The sequence below is a fragment of the Dioscorea cayenensis genome, chromosome 13 (assembly GCF_009730915.1).
Source record: "Dioscorea cayenensis subsp. rotundata cultivar TDr96_F1 chromosome 13, TDr96_F1_v2_PseudoChromosome.rev07_lg8_w22 25.fasta, whole genome shotgun sequence".
Classification (NCBI taxonomy): Eukaryota; Viridiplantae; Streptophyta; class Magnoliopsida; order Dioscoreales; family Dioscoreaceae; genus Dioscorea; species Dioscorea cayenensis.
Window position 1 is genome coordinate 4218000 of NC_052483.1, and position 27074 is coordinate 4245073.

Below are 27074 nucleotides of genomic sequence, written 5' to 3' on the forward strand. Positions count from 1 at the left end.
CAGTAATTGAGCAAGAATTTTTACACAGGAAAATGCATGATTATTGTGGCAGCTTCAAGAATGATGCTATATGAAATATATGATCAACAAGTTTGATAGTTAACTGATCCTTTGATATTTCCAAAGCCATGATGAATAAATATGTGATAAATTGACTCTTAATGGTCTTATCTTCCTCTACTGTTTTACCTGCTTCAGTTTCCTGATCATATCACCCTAGATTAGGACTTCTTGTCTGAGTGTATTGCCAAAAATGTTTTATATTTAGCTCCCCATTGTCTCTAACTTCGATTCAACTTTTTCTATCCATATTCAAACAAAGGATTAAAAATGATCAGAGGCATAAAATTTTATCCAAGGAAAGAAACATAAAGCATTTACCCTCTCTCTCTCTCTCTCTCATTTTTATTGTTAGTTTTATTTTTATTTGTTTATTTATTAATTTATATATTGAGAAATGTGGACAAGCCAAGGATTTGAAACATTAATCTTTGAGCTGGGATGGAAATGAAGTACCAATTCCCCTATTGCAGGGGTGGTTCAGTAAGACTTCAAACACATGAATGGAACAACCAGTTGGCAATTAAATGGGTTTGCTGGAGGTTCTGACGAGTATAAGTTCATGCGAAAATGAATAGCCATTTAAAAATTTCCCTATGTTGAAGGTCAGTTTCATGTAGGAACAAATAAGGTTTAGCATAAAGAAAGCATCAAGGGCATGAATGACAAAGTGCTTTGGCTTAAGTCGGTTCTATATCCAAAATAGCTCGTGATATAAAAATGAAATTACTGACATGCATTTTTGTCATTCCATTGTTATGAAGACTTATTTTTACTAATATACAGCACATTGAACATTCTGGCAACAAATGTTTGGAACTAATCACAAAAAAAGAATAGCTCACTATGACAAGTCCAAAAAGGTCAAAGGTCAAAAGCAGTAGCCAGCAGAAGAAGAACATTATATTGTCATATTCTTGGGAGTTGATATATTCACTCCATGTTATTTGTGCATGGTACAAAGTTTGGTGAACTAGAGTTCCGATGCATCACAAGATTGAATTTTTCAACATTTATGGTGTTTCAGTGCCTATTATGATTATCCAAGGGTGAACAAGCAAAAAGGTCCTTGGGCACAAGTATAACACAAACTTTCAATCACGATCTTATGGGATGTAGCAGTTATATCAAGTATTTACCAAGTTAATATACTAAACTAATGGGATGAAGCAGTTATATCAAGTATTTACCAAGTCAATATACTAAACTAATAAGCCTCTTCCCAGACCAAATTCCACCCATTTAGAATTAACTAGAGCAAATGGACAAAAATTTAGTCTGGTGGTCCAAATTGATCCTTAAGAAGAAAAACTCAAGAACCACAAGAATTATTTACTATATGGAAATTTAAAAAGAACATAACAAAAAACAAATTTGGGATATAAACCCAGCAAGCAGTAAATTACCTTAATCAGACATGCGAGAGAAAAGTAAGTGCACTTTTCACAAGGAGATTTGTGGACCAATTTGCCGAAGTATTGCCAACTTTTTGAGTCTGTGGACCACTTTATGAGCAATGTCAATGTAAGCTTTTGCAGCAAGGGAATCAGGCGATGACATAACTATTGGACTGCCTTCATCTGAGCAACTCCTGACTTGAACTTCCAAAGGTATCTAGGGTGGTATAAAATAAATATTTTGATGTTTGACTATAAAGAAATAGATCCAGAAAACAGTAAACAATATCGAGCAACAAAATAGTGAAGCAAAACTTAGTGAAGAGACGTGTGAAGCAAAACTTAGCAATAAAAGAGGAAGATGAGAACTTGAACAAGGAGATAAGTCATCTCATGTTTGGGGTACCAACTATAGCCTTGCGGCATCTTAGAGTTACGTAAATATTTATGTCACCTACTTCGGGATATCATCACGATCGTCATGTGCTTAGCCCGGGCCCGAGGGCGTGACAATTTGATTGGTATTAGAGCTTCACTTATTTTTTACTTCTTTTTTTTTTTTTGCCTAAACATGTGTAACGGATCCAGTCAGTGTTGAGCATAGTAATATTGGTGCATAGCATTTGCGGCCTAAGTATATTCTTTTTGAAGATTGTGGTCTAACTTGTCAGCACAATATATATGCATGCGTTGTTGAGCTGCAATTCCTGTTTCCATACTGTAGTCTATATTAGAAGTTTAGCAAGCTCTCAGTTGTGACTCGAGCTAAGTTACCTATTTGATACCTTAGTGGCCTAACGACTTGGATAGCATTAAAAAAAATTTATAAAGTGTAAGATAGTCTCATCTACAATAGTAAAAATTCATTTCCTGAGTTGGGTATTGTGCTCGTGATCCCTATGTATGGCAGCCATATGTTATGGATTGGCATCCTGGCAGTTGTTTAATGCTGAGAGAACCACTTTAAAAATTGATGGTTGACCAATCGCTTGTTTTAGCCGAGGCAGAGCAACAGAAACACCTTCATTTGGCCTAGTTATAGAATGGATGTAAGAAGTCTTGTTTGGTAGAGGTGCTTGTATATAAGCTACACATGTTCAATGCGGCTACATCTACAACGGCTAGTAGTCAAATTTAGAATTCTTAAAAGAGTATTTCCCATCCAAGTTACGAACCAATTGAGGATAAGCATCGTTAAACATAGTTTTGGGTATGGAAGTTCATCCGTGTAAATTCTTAAGCTGGAAAAAAACAACTGCACTAGCACCATCCTATTCTTAAAAGATGTGCCATTGCATGGCAGCAGTTCAAGCACTTGATTCTAGGAGGTTGGACCTTGGACTGTTGGTTTTCTCCAAATGTAATCATTGCCTTTAAATAGAGGAGGTGCCAAGATTTCCCTTGCACTATCATCCGTAAAGTTAAGCGTTAGCTTATCTCCCTCACCAGGGAATCAAGACGATCAGGTGAACCAAGTACAATAGGGATAGGGTAGAGTGCTACTCTTTGAAGGAACAAAGGAGGAAAAATACGGAGTAAGCTCAGACTGCTTCTCAGGCGTCCTCTAGCCTAGTCCCAGTAAATCAGCCTAACTTAGAGCCTGATGTTCAAGGGCAAGCTGTGACTCATGTTTGTGCCATTAACCTATTTAGTGGTAAGCATGAATACCTAGGATTTCAGCTCTATAATCACTTTCAAGCTGTAAAACATTTGCATGGAGTGATTCCATTTAGAGCCTAGATATATGGTGAAGTTACCAAGGAGATATGGAGTTCCTGAGGATGTAGAGATAGTATATGGTGATGCCCAGGCAGTCTTGCAATAACGGGCAGCATTGGAGCAGAGAAAACCATGATAGGGGCTCTGTTGGAGATGTTAAAAAGGGGCTACATTTGTAGAATATTTTAAGCATTAGATACTGAAAGATAGAGCTATGAGAATTTATATTTGGTATGCAAAGAGTGGGTTTGTTATCTTTGGATGTATGTTTCATTTGTTTAATGCAAAATGGGGCTTCGTTTTATCTTAGTGGTTGGAAAAAATTTTATCTTTATATTCTTACGTCTAATAGTAGAGGTGAAAAGGTATATTCATAAATGGTAAAAATTTGTTGGTTGCAAGGGAATGAGAAAAAATTATTGTACCTCCTAGTTAGTGTAATCCAAGGAAATCAAGAGAACAGCATAAGAGAAGCAACTAGATGAACCGAGTTTTAATTTTGTACTAAAAAAACTACTTTTAGCACTACTCAACTTCTCATCTCACCACTATCTCCAACATCCATGAAGACATAAATATAGCACCAATAGACCGAGCTTGCCATCACAAGCCACACTAATATAATATGAGTATATACTAGAACATATTAACACCAAGCATTCATTCCACCCTCCAAATTTTCTATCTCACTTAACTCATAAATTTGCACTAAGATTACACCAACATCCATGAAGACATAAATATAGCACCAATAGGCCGAACTTGCCATCACAAGCCACACTAATACAATATGAGTATATACTAGAGCATATTAACACATGCCAAGCTTCAAGCATTCATTCCACCCTCCAAATTTTCTATCTCACTTAACTCATAAATTTGCACCAAGACTACAACTACAGTCATGAGTTAGTATTCAAGCATATATTTCGAACATTCCTTCACAAACATATCTTTTGGGTAATACATCAAACACCTTATAGGCATTATCCCAATGACCAAATTTGACATACAAAACTAACACAAGCTGCTAGCTAATATAATATAGTAAGTCCATAACAATCTTTTGTCAATATCAATATTCCCCCCACATTCACCTTCAATTTTTACAAGTTATACAACAAACACTTCACTCTTCACGGCATTTCATTGTAAACTTGCCGTTCAATGTTTAGACCATTCAATTGACTCCAATTTTGATGTTAAAAGTCCCATTACAAGTAAGCCATTGACATTAGCTTCATCAATATCATTTCTAATATTGCTTCTTTCCCTAAGTATGTACATGCAAGCTAAGAAATACTCATCGTTACCAATCCCATAAGGTTTTACCTTTAAATTAAACACAGAGTCAATTGAAATTCAAAGGAATAAAATGAAATCAACCCATAACCCACTCACCCGGCCTTAAGCTCCTCATCTGTTTTTTTTTCTTCTTCTTCTTTTTCTTCAAGCCTCTCATCTTCTAAAGATCTCTCCTTAAAAGCTTCAACCATCATCCCACAACATTTCCTCAACCTTGCAATTGTTATCCTCTCTTTAAATGCTTGAATAAACATAACGAACTCTCCTAGATTTACAGTAATCACCTATAGCAACAGAGCAACAGCATCTATCTACAGTAATATGGTAATATATGAAATTAAAACTACAGTAATGGGCAATAAAGATTGAGGCACTATAACCAAGCCCTTAAGAAAATTTTGTTCTTGAAATTTCCTTAGCAACTCTGACCTAAATTTGTGTGGGTTCCTTCAACTCTCTACCAACCAGACTTACTTAAGAAAGTCTCATGTATCCACTGCTAGAGGGTTCGCCTGACAAACTCATAATGCAATCTTCCTGGGATAACAACACTTTCTCATCATTTGAGAGTACTTGGTGAAATTGAACGATTTCCAATGACTAACATCACAATTAAGAGTTAGGTCTATCATCCTAAGCCTTTCCAATAGATTGAATGCAGGTGCATGGTAATATTCACCATGCCTCTGCTGCGTCACTCGGATTTTTCACAATCCTTCTTATGTCAGAGTTATACATATCATTTCAGCTATACACATGCATCTGCCAACTGCCACTGTTTAACCTAACCCTTTCCAAGGTATTTATTTCCATATGGCATAGCATGCCTTTCTACACTCCATCTAGAACTTTCTTTACACTGATAACTTAAAAGTTATAGGTGCAACAATATAAAAATCAAGGGACATCCTAGCATCTCCTCTATTTAAAGCCAATCATTACACTTGGTCCACCCTTTTTCCTCCAAAAAGTAGCTCTCCACCCTTTTCCTATTATACTTGGTCCACCAAATTCTCTCGATTCCATGGCAAGGAAGATAAGCTGACACTGAACTTTCTGGCTAATGATGCAAGGGACATCCTAGCATCTCCTCTATTTAAAGCCAATCATTACACTTGGAAAAAACCAATAGTCAAAAGTCCAAACTTCTAGAAGTGGGTGCTTGAATTGCTGCCATGCAATGACATCTTTTGAGAATAGGATGATGGTAGAGCAGGTTCTTTTCCCTACTTGAGAATTCACATGGATCAACTTTCATACCCAAAACCATGTTTAACGATGCTTATCCTTAATGGGTATGCAATTTTTTAAGCATCATAAATCCAGATACAAGCCGCTATATCTTAGAAGCATCTCTACCAATAAAAAAATTACCATATGTTTAAGCATGACTTTCTACATCCATTCCTTTGAACATAAGAATTGAGATCAAAACTTCAATTGAATAAAAAGATGATTACACATTAACTTCCATAATCTCTAGGAATAAAAAGATTATTACAACCTTCCTTAATTTGATTTCCCCTAAGCATTATTACATTTTCAACATCATCATATTAACCTCCAACACAGAAATATAAACATCTACAATCAACACTTCAATCAAACCTTAATCGCAGTGTAAATCAAGCATGCATATACATCAAATAATAACTATGTGCTCCTCATTTACGTACACCTACACCTATGTAAAATGATATATATCTTGGATTTCAATTACAAGCGCAACCTTATACACTAACCATTAACCCCAAATGCCATTAACAATATCCATATTCCAACTTCAATTCCATACTTAAAACATAAGAAATTTCTCAAGCATAAATGATAACCAAACAAACAGTAACAGTGCTACTCTCACAAAATAAGTACAATCACATGGACATATTTAATCTCAACATTTTCAACCGTTCTAACTCAAAATCAATTCAAGAATCATAAGGACTATAGTAAAACATCACTAAATTCACTTCCAAAACATAAGACACAACGGTGTACAAGCATGGATATAAATATAAACCGCTCAAAATACATATGCAAACATGTAATTCCTATCACAAATGCAAATATTTGGCCTCATGCCATTCTTTCAAGCTTGTATGCTCCGGTCCTTACATCTCTTCACTCTTATCTACCCTTTCTTACAAGCTTACAAATTCGCCATCAAACATAAACTTCCAATCAAGCCATTCAATTATTTACAACCTCACCAATATTTTCTTTTGTCCATAATAACCCCACGTCCAAGTATATATACAGCATTCTAATTCTCTTTTTCCACTACCACCACCCCCCAACCCCCTTTCTTTCTTTCTCCCTCACTAGCTCAACACCAAGGAAATCAAGACAAAAACATGGGAGAGGCAAGTAGATAACCAACTTCTAATCCGCTCGGTGCTACAGTAAAAATCTACAATATCAACAATCCAAAATCATTCTCTAGCCTACGAGATGTAAAAGCTTTTAGCACTACTCAATTTCTCATTTCACCACTATCTCCAACATCCATGAAGGAAAAATGGCATCAATAGAAAGTAACTTCTTTAATGAAGTTTAAATATCATATGTTTGTGTGTCACTTGCAGACATAATTAGGGGTTTAGAGTCAATAATGATCTTGGATGATATACTTAAATGTTTCTTAATTTTGAATAATTTGTATTAGTGTTATTCAAATTTGTATAAATTTGGACATGAAATTGTCTCTATCTCTCTATGTTTCAAGTTAAGGCTCTAATGAGGTGCTTTCATGTTGTTTTGGTTGGGGGATAAAACAAAGGAGAAGTGATGAGGGTTGCTCTAAAGGGGATATTTAATTGGGGAATAAAAATATATTAAGGGAATCATTTTCAAGTATTGGGTCATAGAGAGGATATTTATTTTGAACTAACCAAAATTTGACTTAGTTAATACTAATAAAATTATTTTTTAAAATAATAAGTGCTCACTCATAATAATAATTATTTAAAAATTAATTATTAAATATACTCATATAAATAACTAGATCTTTGTAAAAAATAATGTAAAATGCTTGTAAGGGTTTAAAATTGATTTTGAAGACATAAGTCACCTAACTAGCAATAGATTGGAGGTTTAGCACCTAGGTGCCAGCAATGGGTCATCAAGACCCAAAATTGAGAGTTGGGTGTGTAGGCGCCAAGAATTCGTCCATCTAGGGAGTAGCACCTAAATGCGGGGCAATTCTATATTTTATGAGAAACCAATTTAACGGACCCTTTAGGTTATTTTTGGAGAAAATATAGACTTTGGAGGGTTATGAAGGATAAAGAAACTAATCTCGAAGGAAATTAGAGCCAAAAATAAAGCTCATCATGGAGGATAGAAGCCAAATCAATAGGAAGGTTGGATTGAAGCCCTGAATCAAGTTTCTTCTTCACTTACTTCATCTTTTCTCTAATTCGTGAACATTATTGATGTTTGTAATGAATCTACGTTACAATGATGAGGATGATGTTTTCTTTCTCCAGATGGAACTAACTTGTTTTCTCGGGTTGCAATGGATCTCAGGGTATAGTATGCGACGATGTATTTCTAGATTTCTTGTTCTTAATGAAGGTGGTTGTTTATTCAATCTAGTTCTTAATACTATCTTGTTGCTTGATCACCCACTAGATTGATGTGTAGCCTTTGATGAACTTTGGAAGGGGATTTGATGAATGCACCTAAATTGGAATAACACTTATCAACATGTTTGAATTTTAACTGATTATCATAGGGATATAGGCAACTAATTAGGGTATGATAGTCTTATAGGAGATCGAGAAGCCCCAAAAAGTGTAATTGGCTTCTCAACAAGCAACATACTCGATATTTTAGCTAGAAATACTGAATTTGCATATAAACTCCAAGTGAAATTGTAATCGTAGGTGTTCTTTGCATTGCCCTACCTTGAATCACCCTCCAAGTCTAAACCTCATATTCATATCTTCTTTCAATGTGTTCCTTTGCAGGCCAATTAATCAATTGATCGGATAATATTGGGGAGCATTAATTTCAGTACTCAGCTGCTAGTAGTGCAATTTCATCATTAGATCAACACTCTTTTTACATCCATATTAACTGTAGCGATACAAACATTTGCATGCAGGAAATTATTTTCGCAACAATTGTTATCTTTGTGAGTGTGTATATTTTACAAGCTAGCTTTTAATTTTTTTTATTTCATTTTTATATTATTATTATTTTTGTCCTGAACCCAATTCAAGTTGAATGGCAAAACTTGTAGAAAAAGGGCACTCATTTTCACTGCAGCAATGGACTTATTAAATGGAGAATTCCATTCTTCTCCATTTCCAACCTCCACCTAGCACTAGCTATTCATCATAGCATCATAAACCACATCAATTAATTTGATGGTAATTGGGTAATAAAGCAAGCCATTCATGTAAGCAACCAGGTGTATTTAGATATGCTATGTCAAAAGCAGAGTTCAAACTCAGGAAACATAAGGCATTGCATTTTCAAGAAATTGCTCATAATTCATCCTATAGACTCCAATTCCAACAGCTATGTAATACTAGTTGTTCAGCTTAATTTTTAATTGCAATAAAAAATACATGTCTCCAATCTTCAATAATGCAACTTGTACTTTATTAATCTAGCTCCCACATTTACTTTTTCATTCTTTTATTCCCATTATAGGTTTTGACAGAAAAATAACTAAGTACATATTCATCAACAAGAAAGCTTTGGAAACATAAGAATTGAGATCAAAACTTAAATTGAATGTAAATCCCTTTTAAATTTATTTTTTCAGTTAATTTCTGGTTTAAAACAATAAACGTTCAGAATAAGACTGTTCTTCAAAACATAACTACCATCAATTTTTTCTTATCTCACCAGAATTCTCACATATTACTAATAGGGAATTCAAATCAATAGTTACATACAGGAGTTATTAGTGACACCTCCGAACAAGATCACACCACTCTAGACTAATGTTGAATTGAGTTCAGCCAAATATCATTAATAAAGAATGCTGTTGACATTTGAATATCCTACCGCAATAATTGCCAGTCCTGATAACATAAATTTATGTTCATATTTCAAAAGAATAAAAAGTTTGATTAGTTACCTCACCAAGGAAATCCAGATTCATTTTGTCAGCTGTCCTCTTGGCTCCTCCATGCCCAAAAATGTCAGATTTCTCTCCACATTTTGGGCACTTGAAGAAGCTCATGTTCTCAATCAGTCCTAAGATCTGTGAATAAGTTATTACATGAAACTAAAATCAATGTTATGTAGCAAAGGCATCCATCACACATTTTCAAGTTAATAATACTCAATAGCACTAGAATTTGGCATTTCAAAAATAATGCTGTCAAACAATCATTCACCATGTTCAGAAGTATAGACACAGGTAGAATTAATTTTCAAAGTCAAACTATAGTACCATCAATAAGTGAATTCCTACCTTGTCTCTAGTGATGCAATCTCCTCAACGTCGGGACCATACTTTAAAAAAAAAAACCACCCAGCACATATAAATCAACAACAGCAGTCCTTATTTGGCTTTGACTTTCCTTTGGATATACATTCTCTATTTTGAGTAGTAATTCGATTAATTTATGTTGCATACTATTAGAAGGCCTTTGAGCTACATTATTATTTCGCATCAATTACTTTGAAGAATATATATATACATATATATTTTAATTAAAATAACCATCATTCTATACCCAATGCTTGAGTTTTAAGTTGGTAAAGTCAGTTACAAACTATCAACTATGAATTATGTTCCAAGTGTTTACATTTCTTGCAATGCTAAAAGTTGATAGACACACTCAACAATTTCAGACTAGCACTGTATTTTTTTTATTGAGGATGAGATGCACAATTAGCATATTTATAACATGAACAGAATAGCAAAATGAGCTCTATGCAAACCATTCTTAAATTCGGGTACCATTTGGGTGGCATAAGAATTGACCTTTTATTTTCTAGGTAGTAATTTTCCGACAAAAGCAGGTCATCAGTATTCAAAGTTGGAATAACGATGTTCTAACCAATTTATATTGAAAGCTGTTAAAATCTTCCAGCAATCTTCATCCTTAGCATTGTCATGCCAGATACATACAAGGTTTTTAAAAGAGTGTGAGGTGTGTGCCTCAAGGCGAGGCGCAAAGGAAATGCATCAAGGCATGCGCCTTGATCTTTAAAATTAAACCTTACACCTCAATGTAAAGAGCCGCATGCACTGAGGCTTCATGCTTCAGTGCATTCCAAGTGCGGCTCATCAAAAAGAAGGAAAAACACAAGGACAACACACTGCCCAAGGAAACCATGGCATCATCTTTTTGAAAAAAAGTATACATATATTTCAAAATCATTCCAAATCATACAATTTTTTGAAAAAAAAAATATTTATATATTATAATTAAAATGAAAAGAAAACAAAACATTGAAAATAATGTCATGGCACAGCTTTTAAGGTGCATACATGCCAAGTCAAAACAGTTTATAAATGACAACATTTTCAAAGTTTACATCAATTAATAAAGTTTAATTATGATTTAATGATAAATACTTCATTTCTAAGGGTAAAAAAAAACAAGATCAAAAATAGAAATGTATACACATTAAAGAAAATAAGGGAAGTAGGGAAGTACAATGAGAATGATTGTGATCCACTTGTTTATGAAGATATTCCATCCGATAATGAATGGATTGTTGGTGATAATGTTGATGTTGATGATGACGTTGAAGGTGATCATGAAATAGAAGTGGAAGAAACTGAAGGAAGTTCACAACTTCCATAAAAAAGAAGAATACAATCCGAAAATTCAAAAGCTAGTGGTATGCCCTTTTCTTATAAGTTATAACTTATCAATATTATCTAAATTTTCAGAATAATTTTTTTAACTCTATTTTTGTCGCAAATATAGACAAAGTGAAAACAACAATGTTGATGGATGAAGAAATGAATTGGGATGATACTGAATCTAATGATGATGGTGACGATGGTGATGGTGATGATGATGACAATGAAGATGGGAATGAATAATCTTTATGAAATGTTAATATTTTACTCTTAGCCTTTGGCTGTATACCAAGATCGATGGTTTTTTGCTATTAACTATCTTTCTACATAATTTATGTTTGGATGTATTCTTATGCTATGACTGATGAGTTTGGATTTATAATTTAATAGTTTTTGTTTAAAAATAACGGATTACACCTCAAAACGCCTCACCTCACAGCTGAAAAACGCCTCGAAACCCGCCTTTGGTTTTTAAAATACTTGGATACATACAATCAATGTCGTTAAAGGTGTCCACCTAGACACTATGAAAGCAAAGGGGCTGATCAGTTCTAACTATTTTAATTTGGTCCAACAAGATATAGTAAAGCCCAACGCAACTAAAAAAACATCTGGTATAATGAACAAAACTTTCAAATTCATTATGTGATCAAAAGCCATAAATAATTCCATGTGTTCGATAATTTCTTGATCATCTGTTCATGTACAAATCTATCTCTTAATTGTCTACGAGTTTAAATTTTTAGATTGAATATTTTTGAGTTTTGAAACATGTATTTCATTTGGTTGACTTCATTTAGCAGTTTTTGTTAGTAACTATATTTGAGCGAGTTACATATTCAACAATGACACCTTAAAAAATTATTCATTTTTTGTTGAATTCTTTGCTACCTAGGTCACTAGGCCACCCTTTACAATAGCACTCCCATTCTAAAGCAAAAAACATCTAAGTTGACAAAACCACGAAATAATTCACTAGTTCATTATGCAAATAAAAGTTGAATACCATCTCCAAAAGATTTATGCAAGTGGTCTAGTAAATTCCTAGTACCATAGGTCTACATCATGACTCAGAATTAAGTCTTAACTGTTTGCCTTAGTTTTAAACAAACCAATGCAGCACGTTTAGGATCCGATCCTTAGTATGTATTTTTCTTGGTGAAGTGCTTTTAGTTGATGAAAGTAGGGAAGGGATAAGTTAAAGTTCGGGATGCGGAGAAACACTATACAAGCTAAGGGTTTTAAATTAAGTAGTGTAAAGAAGGAACATTTGAAACATAACTTCAGTTATAAGACAAGTAGAAATGAGGAAGGGGTTCGGATGGATGATATAAAGATTGATACAATGAGAAATTTTTTATGCCTAGGCTCTATCATCCAAGATGACAAGGAACTTGTAGAAAACATCACAAATAGGCTTAAAGCGGGATGGGTAAAACAAAGGGGACCCTATAGATTTTTTATGAGATCGTAGAATATCTTTTAAATTGGAAAGTAAATTTTATAGGGCGATTATTAGTCTTGCTATGATGTACATGTCAGAATGTTAGGTGGTTAAAAAACAACATACTCAAAGAATGAGAATGTTAAGATGATTGTTAGTGACAAGTTAAGAGAGAATCGTTTAAGACGGTATGGACATGCCCTGAGACAACTAGTAGATGGCCCCCATAAGGATGGTGGAAGCGCTTCAAATAGATGGTCGTAAAAAAGTTAGGGTAGACTAAAAAGTGTCTAGTAGAAACTTTATGTAATAGTATATTTAGCTCTTGATAGAACAATGTGGAAGGAAAAATTCATGCAGTTGACCCCAAATAGTTGGGACTAATTGCATTGTTTTCCGTATGTTGTGATGAATATACACATCAAGTCATCAGCATCCTATTTCTCACATTGTGCTCTAGATTAACATACCTCCTATAAGCCACGCCTTATTAAAGTTACTCTAGTATAGTCCAACTTTCATTTCGAGAAAATATCTCATCATTGGAAATAAATCAGTAAACTTGTTCAAGAAAAAAATCACAAAGGTGGCATTTGGTGAATGGACAAACCCAGGAGTTAAGGGAACTACCACCAATCCAAGAATCTTTGTTTTCTTTGCCTTTCTGATAACCACATGTCTCAAAGCACTACACCTGCTAACTTGGACAACTTATCCAATCATATGTCAATTGGTAAGTAAAAGAAAATGTGAAGATGCCCTATTGATTTCAGCCCTATACTTATATATTTACTTTGGTCCTTGACAAAGAAGATAAGAGCCAGAATATTCTCTTAATTATGAAAAGGGTGAGTAGTTTGCCCTTGTTCCCCATCCCCACCACACCATCCCAGTGGGTGGAAAAAAAAAGAATCTTTTAAATCTTTGGGCCAAAAGGATTATTTGCATTTTCAGCTGTCAAAATGAATTTTTAGTATAGCTAAGGGACCCAAAGCGGACTTACACCTTAAAAATAATATATATATATATATAGTGTTACTAGGATCACTCCAGATCACGATACATTTGCGTTCCTAGAACATTGGGGACGGGAACCAATTCGAGAAAGTGACGTTCCATAAATTCTAAGAGTTGGGGCATGGATAGGACCTTCTACGGTGACTTGTTTAGTTTGCAAAGCTTGCTAAGCGGCGGTGGGGGATCATCCACGCACGTTGCTGGAGAAGAGAACGTGAAACCACCTTGAGGATGGCCGTCTCAAGGTTTACCCCGGGGGAAGCCCCCTTGAGGCCGGTGGAAGGGATGGAGTGGAGGGGGTGGTGATCCCCAAGTAAGAAGAGAACCAAACTGGTGAAGAACTCAAAAGTGATGGATTCCTGTGGTTAGAAAACCTTAGCAGAGGATGAGACAAGATGAAGGAAATCTTAAAGTAGACTAAAGCTCTCTCTCACGTCCGAAAGGAGCAGTTAAAACATTATGGTATATTTTAACTGAAAAAACCCATAAATTAATGTTATTTCCAAATAAATGTTGCCTTTTTACGCATTAATCCATGTTTTTGTGAAAATAACTAATAAAATTGAGTTCATAAAATAATATTATTTTAAAATGAAATGAAAGCTGTCTCTTTGATATAAAGTGAAATGATGTGCTTTTTTTTTTAAATCAAAAGTAGAAAAATACTATTATTCCTAGAAACTAGAGCTTCTCCTTTACCTCAATTGTCATCAATTGTCATTGCAATTGATTTTCTTTGAAACTACCATTGTCACGATAGCTAATTCATAGTAAATCCTTCTCATTTTCCCTTTTGCTTCTATGTTCAATCAACTGAGTTACAAGCATACTGTTTTTCTTCTTCCTCTTGCTATCGACCTTACAATCTGATAAAAATGGTGTTTGGTAAAAGAAAAAAGGAGTTGATTGATGAAGATCATGTGATTCAAGTGACGATGATACCCCCAAAAATAATCCACTCTCAAGGGATTCAAGCAACTAAGCAAGCAACAACTCATGAGCCACAAGGAGATGATGCCAAACCGGATTCCAGATCCAAGCAACTTAGCAAAACTTTAGTTTTGCATAATTTGCTATAAAATTTAGATCCTAAATACTGATTTTAAAGATAATCTATGTAAAACTTTAGAAACCAGTGAAATGAGCTTTTATGGTTTATTAAGCTTTAGATTAATTTTAAAATTTATAAAATGAGCATTCTATGATGTTTTGTTTCAATGTTCATGTCAATTAAATCAATTGAAAGTCTAAAACATTATTCATAAAAAACTTGTTTACATGTTACCAAGATTTTACAAAATACATAATATATGCTATCAGCGATCCGAAAAGTATTTTGAACCATACCACGATCCGTAACATCATACCGATGAAATATACCCCTTTCATACCATAAAATTTTTAAATTGCGATCCACAAACCCATTTTCGTACCACGTTCATGGTAACAATCCTCCATACGTCTACAATTTACATTTTCTAAAGAAAACCCATGTGAAATTTTGATATTAATATGAAAAGTGAATTGTAAATAGTTTACAATTTAAATTGCTACATTTTATCTCGCTATAATAAGTCAATTGATAAATTGCTTCACTTGCAAAATCAACAATTTTTACTACCTCCACCTAGATTCTACAACAATATTGTGTTTGGTCACATTTATGATTAAATATCACTGATGTCTGGGAGAAAATACTATTTGAATGCCTTGAGATATGCAGTTGAGATGTCTAAGAAGAAAATCATACCTTGACAATATGGTTGGCTATAGCCCTCATATAGTGTTTGGCTAGCGTAAGGTATAAATAGCTCGTCTTAGGAGAAACAAAGATGTGTTGCCTTCATCTAATGTTCGGCGAGAACCTATGGCATAAATAGATTTTCTCTAGAGTCTGTCTATTGGCATAGTTTTTTTAGAATGTGGAAATAGCATTACACTTTCTATGTTTTCAACAGAAGTGCAACAGCATAAAAAAGAGTCACATCATGACTTCTAGTGTTTATTTTGCAGATAGTGAAAACATTTCAATGTATAATTTCTCGATAAAATTTGGACATAAGGGAAGTGTTGTCATTTCCACCACTTCAGACTAAAACGCTCCAAGATGGGTCTATTTTTTCTGAAGTGAAGAGCTAGGGAAAATACTTGACAAAGAAATAGGTTGAAGCACGTAGGCCAAACCACCCCTAACCTTTGTCGCCCACTTGAACAGGCTCTTACATAACAACTTCTTGTGGTGAATGTTACGTACTTGTCTCGGATCTATTTTTCTCTCACACTTAAATGATGTAGAAAATTCAGACTTCGAAGTTTTGTGATTCTCCTATATCTTGCCTTGTCTAGGTAGTGATCTAGTGTAGGTTGGATAAACAGTGGATATTATATCTTGTAACTTGACAAAAAGTCTCAAATTAAATCCAATATCACAGCTAAAATATAATGCATTATTGCAATTTTCAATCTTCAACCAAATATTATATAACAAAGACACACTGAGAGATGTCAACTTCCTAGATACCGCACAACAAAGGAATAACGGCTTATTTTAAAGTAGTCTTTTCTTTTTTTATACATTAAACTATATGGTGCTAAAACCATTATATTTGTCAAAATGGACATAGGGCCATCAAATCAAGGTGTTTTGCGTGCTAACTATGTATATATCTTTTTTCAAAGATGACCTTTATTTATTGCCCTGCAGCACCCAAGGGCAATTTCCATTGTCTCTCTTGGTGCTAAAACCAGGAAACCCATCTCCTTGGCCAAGATTCGAAAAGAAAAGACCATGGCATAGGAGAATTAGATTCCCTCGTCAACTCAGACTTGACTCACACTTTACTAGCTGCAGAAACATGACAAAGATATCAGTGGCCACTGTTATAAAAAAATCACGTGAAGCCAATAATATCAAGGTTGCGATTTCCTCCAAGAAGGAGAAAGATGAATTGGTATTAGAGCTCGTCTTTGAGGACATCTCAACCTCTTAATGAACTACCATAGTTGCAATATCAAGCTATAAATTTGATACACCAAGAGAGACAATGGAAATGTTGGGTGTGAACGACTAAGTCCATGCATTTCTTTTTTCCATTATTAACCTATAGTGTTTATAGAGGGATTTTAACCCAAAAGCGATTTGGTCAATGATAAAGTCGCAAATGATCTTATCTTAATGGAATCTTTCATAGTCTTGGTGTTCATGGAGTTATTTAATGGCCTTACACTTGGAAACAGTAATCTAGACTAGATGTTGCTCAGGGTAGAGGCCATATTCATCCCAATCCAGTTCAAGAGAAGTGATTGTTAAATAAATATCAGATGTAGCTCTTGGTCATTACTAGAATACGAGGAAGCCTCTTTGGTTGCTTCAACTGATGACAAAAGCACTTGAAGATTACTAGCTGGGTAGATGATCTGTAGAAACCTATACTAGTGCAGATGTAGCTTCAGAAGAAGCTCCTGCAACTAATATTAGTCCATTACTTCGAGACAAATAGCACACCTAGGAGAGTTCTTCTCCTGCAACTGATATTAGTCCATTACTTCGTGACGAATAGCACACCTAGGAGAGTTACGAATACTATAAGCAAGGTTGTGACTCGTATGTCTTCATTTTGACTTTGTTGTGAAGTGCCAATCTATATTCTCGATCCTTCTGTAATAAATGCTTTAGATGTTGTCATCAGTACAAATTTTGATGAGTCTGGCGGTCGTAGTATATTACTAGATAGTATTATTTTTTCTATAATAGTAATTTCTTTGTGCAGATTGTCTTAATTTTGATATTAATCTCATTAAGTAGCTTTTGGGCTTTGTAAATAAGTCTTTGCCAATCGCATATCAAATTTATAGCTTGATATTTCTATAATAGTTTTTCAAGTTGTTCCATGGCCTTCTTGAGATAGAAAATCTGCAAGGTAGTCCATCTCTTCAATATCAAAATTATACTGAGCAAAAAAAGTCTGTCATCGATTTAATCGACATCGTTCATGATGCTTTTCCTCCACAATATGGCCATGTTCATCATTACTGCACGTGATATCTTATTGATAATTTCCTACAAGCTTTCAAAAGTAATTCTACTATAGATTTCAAGGCAGCACCAGCCATATCCACATGAAAATTTGATGAGTTGGTCAGCATATTTACAGAAAGATATCCCATGTTCACCTCATGGTTTAAAAAGGCGATTGAGGCGTACGCCTCGAGGCGCGCCTCAAGGCGAGGCGGTGACGGCTTGCCTCGAGGCATACGCTTCCATAGCCGGTGGTGAAGCTTACGCCTCAACCGGGTGAGTCGCTCCGCCTCAAGGCTCAAGAGGCGTACGCCCCTCAAGAAGTAGAAAAAAATGGCTAAGAACTAAGAAGGGGACGGTTGTTGCGGAGGTCGGAGAGGATGCGGACACTAAGGATGCGGTTTCAGTGGTTGCGAGCCTGGCGTCTTTGAGCGGGTGATGATGGTGACGACGTGGCGTACAGAGATCCTCGAAATCATTGATTCATCATCAATGAACGGGTGGTGGAGGCTAGGGTTTACAAACTTATCATTATCAAACCATTATCAACGGATGAGATTATTTGAAAAATAAAAATTAATTATATAATAATATATCAAAGATGTTAATAAAAATTATTAAAAATATTAATAATTTAAATAATATCAATCATTATCATTATCAATGGACGGTGGAGGCTAGGGTTTTTACAAACTTATAATCATCAAATCATTATCCATTAATTAGATTATTCTAAAATAAAAATTAATTATATAATATATATATTAATAATATATCAAAGATGATAATAAAAATTATAAAAATATTTAATATGTTTATAATTTAAATATTAATTTAACACTAATAATTAATATAAATTAACCATAATTTAAAATTATAAAAACAATTTCTTAGTAATTAAATCAACTATGAAGTAAGTTTAAGTTAAAAAAAAATATGAAAAACTAAAGACAATGAATCATTTTATTATGAATTTTATGATTATTTAGTCTATATTATGAATTATTATTTTATTTTTCAAGTTTTTGTTGAGCCTTACGCCTCGGATCGCCTCGAGGCTTACACCTCGCCTCATAAGAGCAAAACGCCTCAAGTACGGCTTTTGCCTTTTTAAACCTTGGTTCACCTATCTACTGGTTCTAAACCAATTTGGACAGTTAGCACATGATGTTGGTAGAAAATGCCATCATAGCACCAACTTCTCAGAAAGTTTCAACTCAGTTTATATAGGAGCTTGTAGCACCGTATCATAATGTAATTCTTCAAAAACCGTGAGCATGGACTTGCTATGGATCAAACTTTGACAGCAAAGCAAGAAGTAAGGCTTTGTGATGATGTTGAGAACCGCAAATATGCAAGTGTGCCATATTTCAACCATAATGAGTTCCAGGTTACAAAATGTGTCAATGATCTTGTGAACTAATCATTAATGAAATTACTTCCACATATAGAAGCTAATTGATTTTTCCATGTTGATTCTCATGTATACATAACTTGAGGGTGTGCAATCCTACCAAAGCAAAAACATTCACCCAACATGTAATGCCCTCCTTGGTACACAGCTTATTCATATAGTAAACATATGCTCCATGCTTTCATGCAGTCCCAAGTTATAAATCTGGCAACTTGTGCCAGGACCAAGGATATTCCACCTATGGGACCGACACACCACCGGGCAACCAAAGGTGAGGCATAGACGCACGCACGTGGATAGGAATCCAGATCCAAGTAGACACAATGCTCTTCGTGTAAACAACCTAAGCACTATGCAACTATTTGTCCGACACAGACACATATATGCAAACAAGATGTAAAGACAGTGGTGGATGTACCTTTTATTTGTACTTAAATGTAACTATTGTTCTTATAAATACAAACATGTTATTCATGTAAAACGTTTCAAAGGATCAAAACTAAAGATTTCTCTCATCAGTCATAAAAAAATTTAAAGAAAGCTATGTTTTTCTTCTTATATGTTATAACCACCCTGAATACAGAAATACTAGTCTTCCTATAAATATATATTTAAAAAAAAAAAAAGAACTGTTCGGTATATCATACGCAGACAACAGTCCAAAAATTTGAAAAAATAAAATAAAATGCAGGTTGTTTGGAGCATCATACTCCAAAGTCCAAACAAGCCAAATTTTTTTTTTAGAAAAAAAGGAAAGGGGAGGGATATTTAGTCATACGCCAATACAGCGAACAACCAGAAGAATTACAATATATATATAGATATGTAAGTAAATTAAAGAGAAGGTCAGCTTTGAATAAAAATATTCCGCCCAGTGAGAATAAGGTGAATGGGCACCATGCATCTTGGTTTGATGGCCCTGAGGCCATATATGTTAACTAAATAAAGGGTCAACTTTAACAAAAGCCCAAAGAATAAATATTCTGATTTAAGAAGTGTACCGCAGAACTTTGAATATGAGGCTACAAGTTTGGGTGATTAATGCTGTAGGTTCGCTAAAGCCAAAGTTAGTCAGGAAGCCTCATTTGGATGATACAAGTTTAAGCCAGGAGAATCATAGTAAAATAGGTGTGAAACAACTGCTATGAATTGTCCAGGTAAAAGAATAAGGGGCTTTGCTTGCACGCCCCTGCAAAAATTGAAATTGCTTATATGCCCCTATAAAAATAAATTTTGCTTATGTACCCCAACAAATCATTCTTATTTGCTTATATACACAAAATCTACATTTGCACAAAATCTGTAAGTTGATTTTCAATTATAAGGGTATATAAGCAAATAAAAACGTTATGTAGGTATTTACACAAATATGACTTTTATGACAATATATTAGTAGTTATCCACTTCTACATGGCTAAGAAAGCAATTTTCTCTTTAAAAAAAAATGACTAAGATTTTATTAAAAAAAAAACTGTTTCTCACCTTTCGTTGTCTATAATTTTAGTACCACATGCCAAGTTCTGCATGCCCTCTAAATATCCAAATTGGCTTGCTAATGTTGTACCTGTTCCAAAGGACAGTCACTAGGCAGGTTTTTGGGACTCATCTATGGGGAGAGTGAAGGCAAAGCTCTGGAGTAACGCAGGCAGCCCGTATTTAAAGTGCCTCCTGCCGGATATAAAAAAATAGCCTGCAAATTTTCTTGCATGTTGGTCTTACAGATATCAATTGATTTCTCATATTTCTTTTTTGAACATTTTTAGTCTGACAAAGTAGTATAATAAACTCTGCAAGAACCAGCACAAACCTCTCCCGTTGACGCAGATCAGTGAGATGAATTTAAAATATTTAACAGTCCCATCTCTAAAAGTTCTTCAAAGTAGAAAAATAGCACTGGTATATGACCATTGAGTTTGTAAAATTGACAGCATATTGCTGAAACTGCCCATGCAATCCTCACAAACTAGAACCCACCAAATTTTTGCCAAACTCTCCTTGGTTCAAAAGACAATTGACCTATCCTTAACTCAATCTATAGGCCTTTTTTTTTTTTAACAAAATGAAACCTGTCAAATTCTAGTAATAATCTCATGGTGTTTGCAAAATATCATGCATGATAACTACATCAAAATTTTTAAATGAATGCTCTTACAAATTGAAAGATAGACCGGTTCAAGTTATTCATAATTTTAGAAGAAATACCAAAATGAAAAAATATAAAAGTATTAAGCACTTCAAATAGCATGCATAAGATAAAGCTGGATGGTTTTTTAGTGGCAAACTTTGAAGAACCTCTAACCAGCTAGCAATTTTCACAAATTTGAACATATAAAACAAAACTGTAGTTTGCAAAACAGGTGCCCTAAGCATGAAAATTGAAAATAATTGCCTGGTATCCACTATGTGTAGAGAATGATTGGCTCCTCCAACCTTAATTTGGTATGAACTACAAATCACAACAGACTAATATATTTACTATTTATTTACCAGAAGTTATCTTTTGCAAGTTTTAACATAGATAAACAAGACACAATGGACAAGAAAATGTTCAACAGGCAATCATAAGAGATCTTATATGCAAAGTTTTAATAGTAGAAGTATGAAGCATATTCTTCAATATTATGAAGACTAAAAGAGCAAATTTATCCACCTATAATGAAAACAACAAATAAAATATTTACTTGTGAGATCTACCAGAAACATGACTAATAAATCATTCAAAGAAATCAACTTATAGAGGGAGCATCTTGTAAAAAAGAAACATACAGGAACGTCAACTTTATGAAACATGAAGGCACCTCTCTGAGCATCAATTAAAGCAATATCCTGCGGAGTAGAAACAATCAAAGCACCTGCAGACCAAGAGAATCATGGTCAGAAAATCCAGAAAATCATACATGACAGAACTTACCAAGAGACAAACTTTATCATCACTTGCATATCTTTCTCAAGTTGTTCTTCAGTTCCTAGCTACCAAAAATTATGGCTACTGTTACTGCATCTAGTTTTTGAAAAGGAGAATCAAACGAATTATGCAAGAATCAGTCTTGCCTAACAGAATCATAAGTAACATATTAAGATGCCAAATCATATGGTTTATAAAGGGTTAACACAGAAGCTCCCTCATTAAAAGGATAAGCTACTCAATTTTTGTCAAATAAAAAAAACTACATAAAAAAGGAGAAAAATGTGTCAATGGCAATCAAAAGAGTGGTTCCCCAACTATGTCACTAAAGCACAAACAGCCCATCAAACATCTTCAAAAATACTAATTCAAGGCTGGACCGTGCAATGAGAGCCCAAGGATGAGATGAGACTGGGGTAACATTATCAGGTATCAGAAACAAATATTTTGGATTTAGAATTCCTCAAATATTGGCAATAACAATCAGCAAATTCATAATGTCTATGACACAAATTCACGTAAGACATCACATTCATTGAGTTATCATTTATCACCAGCTGGGATGAGGAATTTTGGGAATAAAATCACACAAAACTGATGAAGGAAGTAGCTAAAGAACAAAGCCTTCATCAAGTGTGTTATAGGATTTAGTTTATTTAATTAAGATGGTAAATCCTAGCAAGCATAAAAAATCTTGTGTCTACTTCAGAATAACCAAGATAATGAAAGCAAAAAAATAGCTAGAATTGTCAAATGGCTTCTCAAGAATTGTTTGCATATGCCCATTCCATTTAACTAGCTGACAAAAAGAACCAATAATTAGTGTTTCAGATGCAAGACCTTCATTCAGTATAATGGTTCAATTAAAAGAACGGGAAATTTGATGATTTAGATATTTGTAACAAACCAGATAACTGCAGCCTTTGAGAAATCGATAGCTGAGCGTCTCCAGTACCAGGAGGCATATCTATGACAAGAATATCAAGGTTGCCCCAGGCGACTCCCCTAGTCAATTTTTCCAGAGCACTCATGACCTGAAAAAGTTGAGGTAAAAAAAAATAAAATAAAATAGTTCAAGCATTACAAATTTAGACAGTGAATCAAAATCTTGATTTTCAGAACTCAATTTAAAAAGCTATTCACAGTACAGCATCCTAACTAAATTGTATATTTAGTTTTTCAGAAAAATTATGAAATGAAAGAAAGCATGTAAATATCTCAAACTCATAAACACAATCCACTCAAATGAAGTTTGAAAGGGCGGAGAAAGACTTGTATTTTGCAACATCAAGGTGCAAACATAACATATATCAACCTTGTGCCACATGTCAACCTTGGAAATTTTTGGATGTGGGGTTTTTTCCCCCAAAACATGCAAAGCTCATTAAAAACAGAGTATCTATATTAGTTGTAGAAACCAAGCTTTGCTAGAAGGCATGATATAAAGTTTATGTATCAATTAAATTAAAAAGAAAAATAATAGTAAAAGCTACAACCACAAAAGTCCTAGAAACATGTCATTAGAACTCAACATTCCCATCCTCAAACAACAATTGAGACAAGAAAATCCACAATATGATTAGACATGCAGTTAACTATATAATTCCTAACCTTTTCTTAAAAAGAAATGTTTGTAGTGAAAAAGCAATTGACTGTATCACTTTAGCATATTCTAGTGTGCAAAATAAGACAAATAATGTTAAAATTTACCATAAAGGAATCTAACTAAATTGCTTCGAATTTCAAGTTGACACAGAGAAGTCAATTATCATACAATAATATACTCAAAATATTAACCTGGTCTCAAAAACGTGATTTTGATTTCAGTAAATTAATCGATTAGCACAGAAATTGCCCATGTTTCAGCCAAATTAACCAGTTTTGCTTTGATCTCGCCGCAAGTACCAATTTAAGAAAAAACTTTGTTTAATTTTGCCTAACCTAAAAATTGGGATGCAATTTTAATTCAACTGAAACTCAAAACCACAAACCACAAAGCAACAAACTAGAAGCTGAAACTCAAAACCACAGAGCAACAAACTTGTACACTTGCAACTGATCTTTATTACATCAGATAAACTTTATTGATTTTGATGACAGCGGAAAATTCATTAGCAGATCAAGTGAACCAGAGATTCATTAGCAGTTGAGAGATCCAAATTTATCTATTCAAGTCCAAGCATACTACAGTAAATGATTTGGGACCATTAGTTATTCTAACAGTATCAAATAGCTAATTTATATAAATGCTTTTGAAACAAGAGATAAACAGTCAGATCACACAACAATATATATGTAAATCGCACCAGTATCCATCATTGATTAAGTAGTATTTTGTGTGTTGATAATATCAAATAACATAAAAGTGTATTTTGAAACAGCTGTTTTTTATCACTAAAAAATCTTAACATCTACTGTCTGATAAAATTTTAAGGATAATATATAGCTATTGCAATAAACAGAAGTCTAGACAACCTAAATAACAAGTCCAATACATATCATTATTTAATTGGGTAGATTACATTCATACAGTTTATACAAATGAAAGAGGATGCATCTTTTAAAAAAATGGTGAATTAATGCCCAAAAAAGAAAAATAATAAATTGTCACAGTCCATCATAAACTTGGGATCCAAATGCTAATATTTGATGGAAAAAGTAAATTAAAATAAAAGTGAAAGTGACCTTGAACTTTTAGTCCCTAAACTATATCACTATAGATATTTTGGTTTCTAAAGTACGAAAAAGCTTCAAGAACAATCCCTAATCTAAGAAAAAGTTGAGCTGTTTTGGTTCCTATTTTCTTTTGTTCAATTGTGGAATATTTTATGTTTTCAGGCATCTAAATGCGCTTCTATTCTCTCAATTATACCTGTACATTCAACAAAATAAACGCAAAATGATAAAGCCATTTTGCAAATTGCAGATATAAATGAATAAAACATGTTGCAAACAAACCATGGGACCTCTCCATACTATAGGAGCATCCTTGTCAACAAGAAACCCCATTGACATACATTTGACCCCATGATTTTCGAGTGGAACCATCTTCAAATCTGTCAAAATGAGGTGCTTGTGAGTACACTTTGTGAAGTTCTAATAACAAGAGTTATGAGTTGCTATAAGTGTTCCAATTTAGGCTAAACTAAGCTTGTGAAAAGAATTAATGAGTAATACATAAGTACAATTCCATCGTGATTTTGATCAACAAAGCACAATGGTAAAGACTCATATGTATGTCACAAGCCTAGGAAGTTCAAGTCACCTATCCCCAGTTATTTGCATGCTTAATTAAAATCAAGTAATAAAATTCACTGTAGAAAATATATTAGCATTCAAAAATAATATTGCACCTTCACTCACTTCCGGCTTTCTGAAGATGTTCATCATTGTAGGAATTGATGGACCATAAATATCAGCATCCAATAAACCCACATTCTGTTGGCACGCCTTAGCAAGAGCAACAGCTAAATTAACTACAACCAACGCAAGCGCAAAAAATATAATATAGTCAAAATACAAATATATATATATATATATATTAGAAGCATTGGCCAAATTGGAAATTCATAGAGTTAACTTCACATTTAAAGATCACGGAGATATATACACACAAAAACAAAAACATGAAACTCTTTATTTTGCAGATTCTTAATTTTTTTCAACAGTGAGAAAACATCTGACATCACAGCAAAAAAAGTCAAAACATTGGCATTACCTACTCTAGAAGTAATTTATCTTAGATTAAAATTTTACAAGAATTCACAAACTGCTCATATAAATAGTTCTCAGGGTACGAGACTCATTTTATCTATTTAGTTGCCCAAGTGAGCAAGGATACCTTCACATAAGTTGAATAGCGAAATAAAACTCATTTAATAAATTAACATGGCCACAACATTTAGAACTGCTCTACCTTATTAAAATTTTGGAACAAAAGGGACCAAAAAGAAAATAAAACACAACATTTAGAACTTTCTAACCTTATTAAAGTTACCGAATGATCAAACTTTCCTTACATATAACCTTAAGAACAGTGCTGTAAGTAATTTCATCAACCAACCCATCAAGTAAAATTTTCAAACTAAGGGGCATAAAAATAAATGAAGGGGCTTACAGGTATTATTACATGAACCAAATAATCATTAACTTTCTGGTCAACCAAAGTATACAATAAACTTTATAGGAGCTATTTACATGAAATAAAACAACTCTTATGAACTTGTTATAGTTATTAAAAAAGATCAAACTTTGATGAAACAGTGCAATAATAAATAATAAACATGACAACCGCATAATAAAACAATAACTTTAGAACAATTAGAGACAAATAATGTAGCTTTTGCAACCTGAAGCCAAACCGAACCCTAACCCTAACAATCAATTCCAGACAATAACAAAGATACAAGAGCAAGACCTGCAGTAGTAGACTTGCCAACTCCACCCTTGCCAGAAGCGACAGCAATGATGTCTTTGATGCCAGGGATCGAAGGCCCTCCTTTGAAAGCCATTGCACTATGTTCTCTCAATCCATTGAATCCCTGACAAGAAAGAACGATTCTTGAATCGATCTGTGTGATTTTCGATCCATATATGGAAAAATTCAGGAGGAATTCCAAGGGTTTGAGAAGAATACCGAGGAAATCGGAGAGAAGGACCGAAGCAGCGGATTGAGAGGAAGCAATCTCTTGAGTCCCTTCACCACCATCGCTGCATTGGAGTGTTGTATGGATTCTCGGAGGAACTGGGTTCAACTTCCCAATGAGCTTCAACAAAGAAAGAAAAACAATGAAGAGGAAGGAGAAAAGGGAAATTTAAAACCCTACTAAGTAAATTAAATAGTGCTTTTATTTATTTATTTATTATTATTATTATTTTACTAAAATAAAAAAAATGAAACTTTATCAGAGACTTATAAGTAATTTTCCTTATTATTTATAAATAAAATTGACATTAATTGCAATTCATTTCTAATCTTTTGGAATAAATTAGAATTTAAATTTTTTCAGTGAAA

The 27074-nt window shown here is 33.9% G+C and overlaps 1 protein-coding gene across 2 annotated transcripts; it reads right to left on the minus strand.

The window, feature by feature from the left end:
- Window positions 1-1466: 1466 nt before the first annotated feature.
- LOC120274863 (iron-sulfur protein NUBPL) lies at window positions 1467-26854 on the minus strand. 2 transcript variants are annotated; one of them, XM_039281404.1, is made up of 8 exons: window positions 26697-26854; window positions 26478-26601; window positions 25414-25536; window positions 25019-25116; window positions 22968-23094; window positions 21922-22007; window positions 9577-9702; window positions 1467-1674 (listed from the first exon to the last, which is right to left on the minus strand). In XM_039281404.1, the coding sequence occupies exons 1-8, from the start codon at window positions 26766-26768 to the stop codon at window positions 1504-1506; spliced, it is 927 nt and encodes a 308-aa protein (XP_039137338.1). In that variant the 5' UTR covers window positions 26769-26854; the 3' UTR covers window positions 1467-1503. The 2 variants fall into 2 exon arrangements, with proteins under 2 accessions (XP_039137338.1, XP_039137339.1); XM_039281405.1 differs by lacking the exon at window positions 25019-25116 and having other exon boundaries at window positions 25424-25536.
- Between the last annotated feature and the right edge of the window lie 220 nt (window positions 26855-27074).

Bases quoted from the DNA above. Each gene is read 5' to 3' on its own strand.
- LOC120274863 (XM_039281404.1), bottom strand. From the start codon at position 26,768: ATGGTGGTGAAGGGACTCAAGAGATTGCTTCCTCTCAATCCGCTGCTT. The intron at 23,095-25,018 runs GTTTGTTTGCAA...CAACTTTTTCAG, and splicing joins TAGTATGGAGAGGTCCCATG to GTCATGAGTGCTCTGGAAAA. The intron at 9,703-21,921 runs GTATGTTTCTTT...ACTTATTCACAG, and splicing joins TTCATAAAGTTGACGTTCCT to ATCTTAGGACTGATTGAGAA.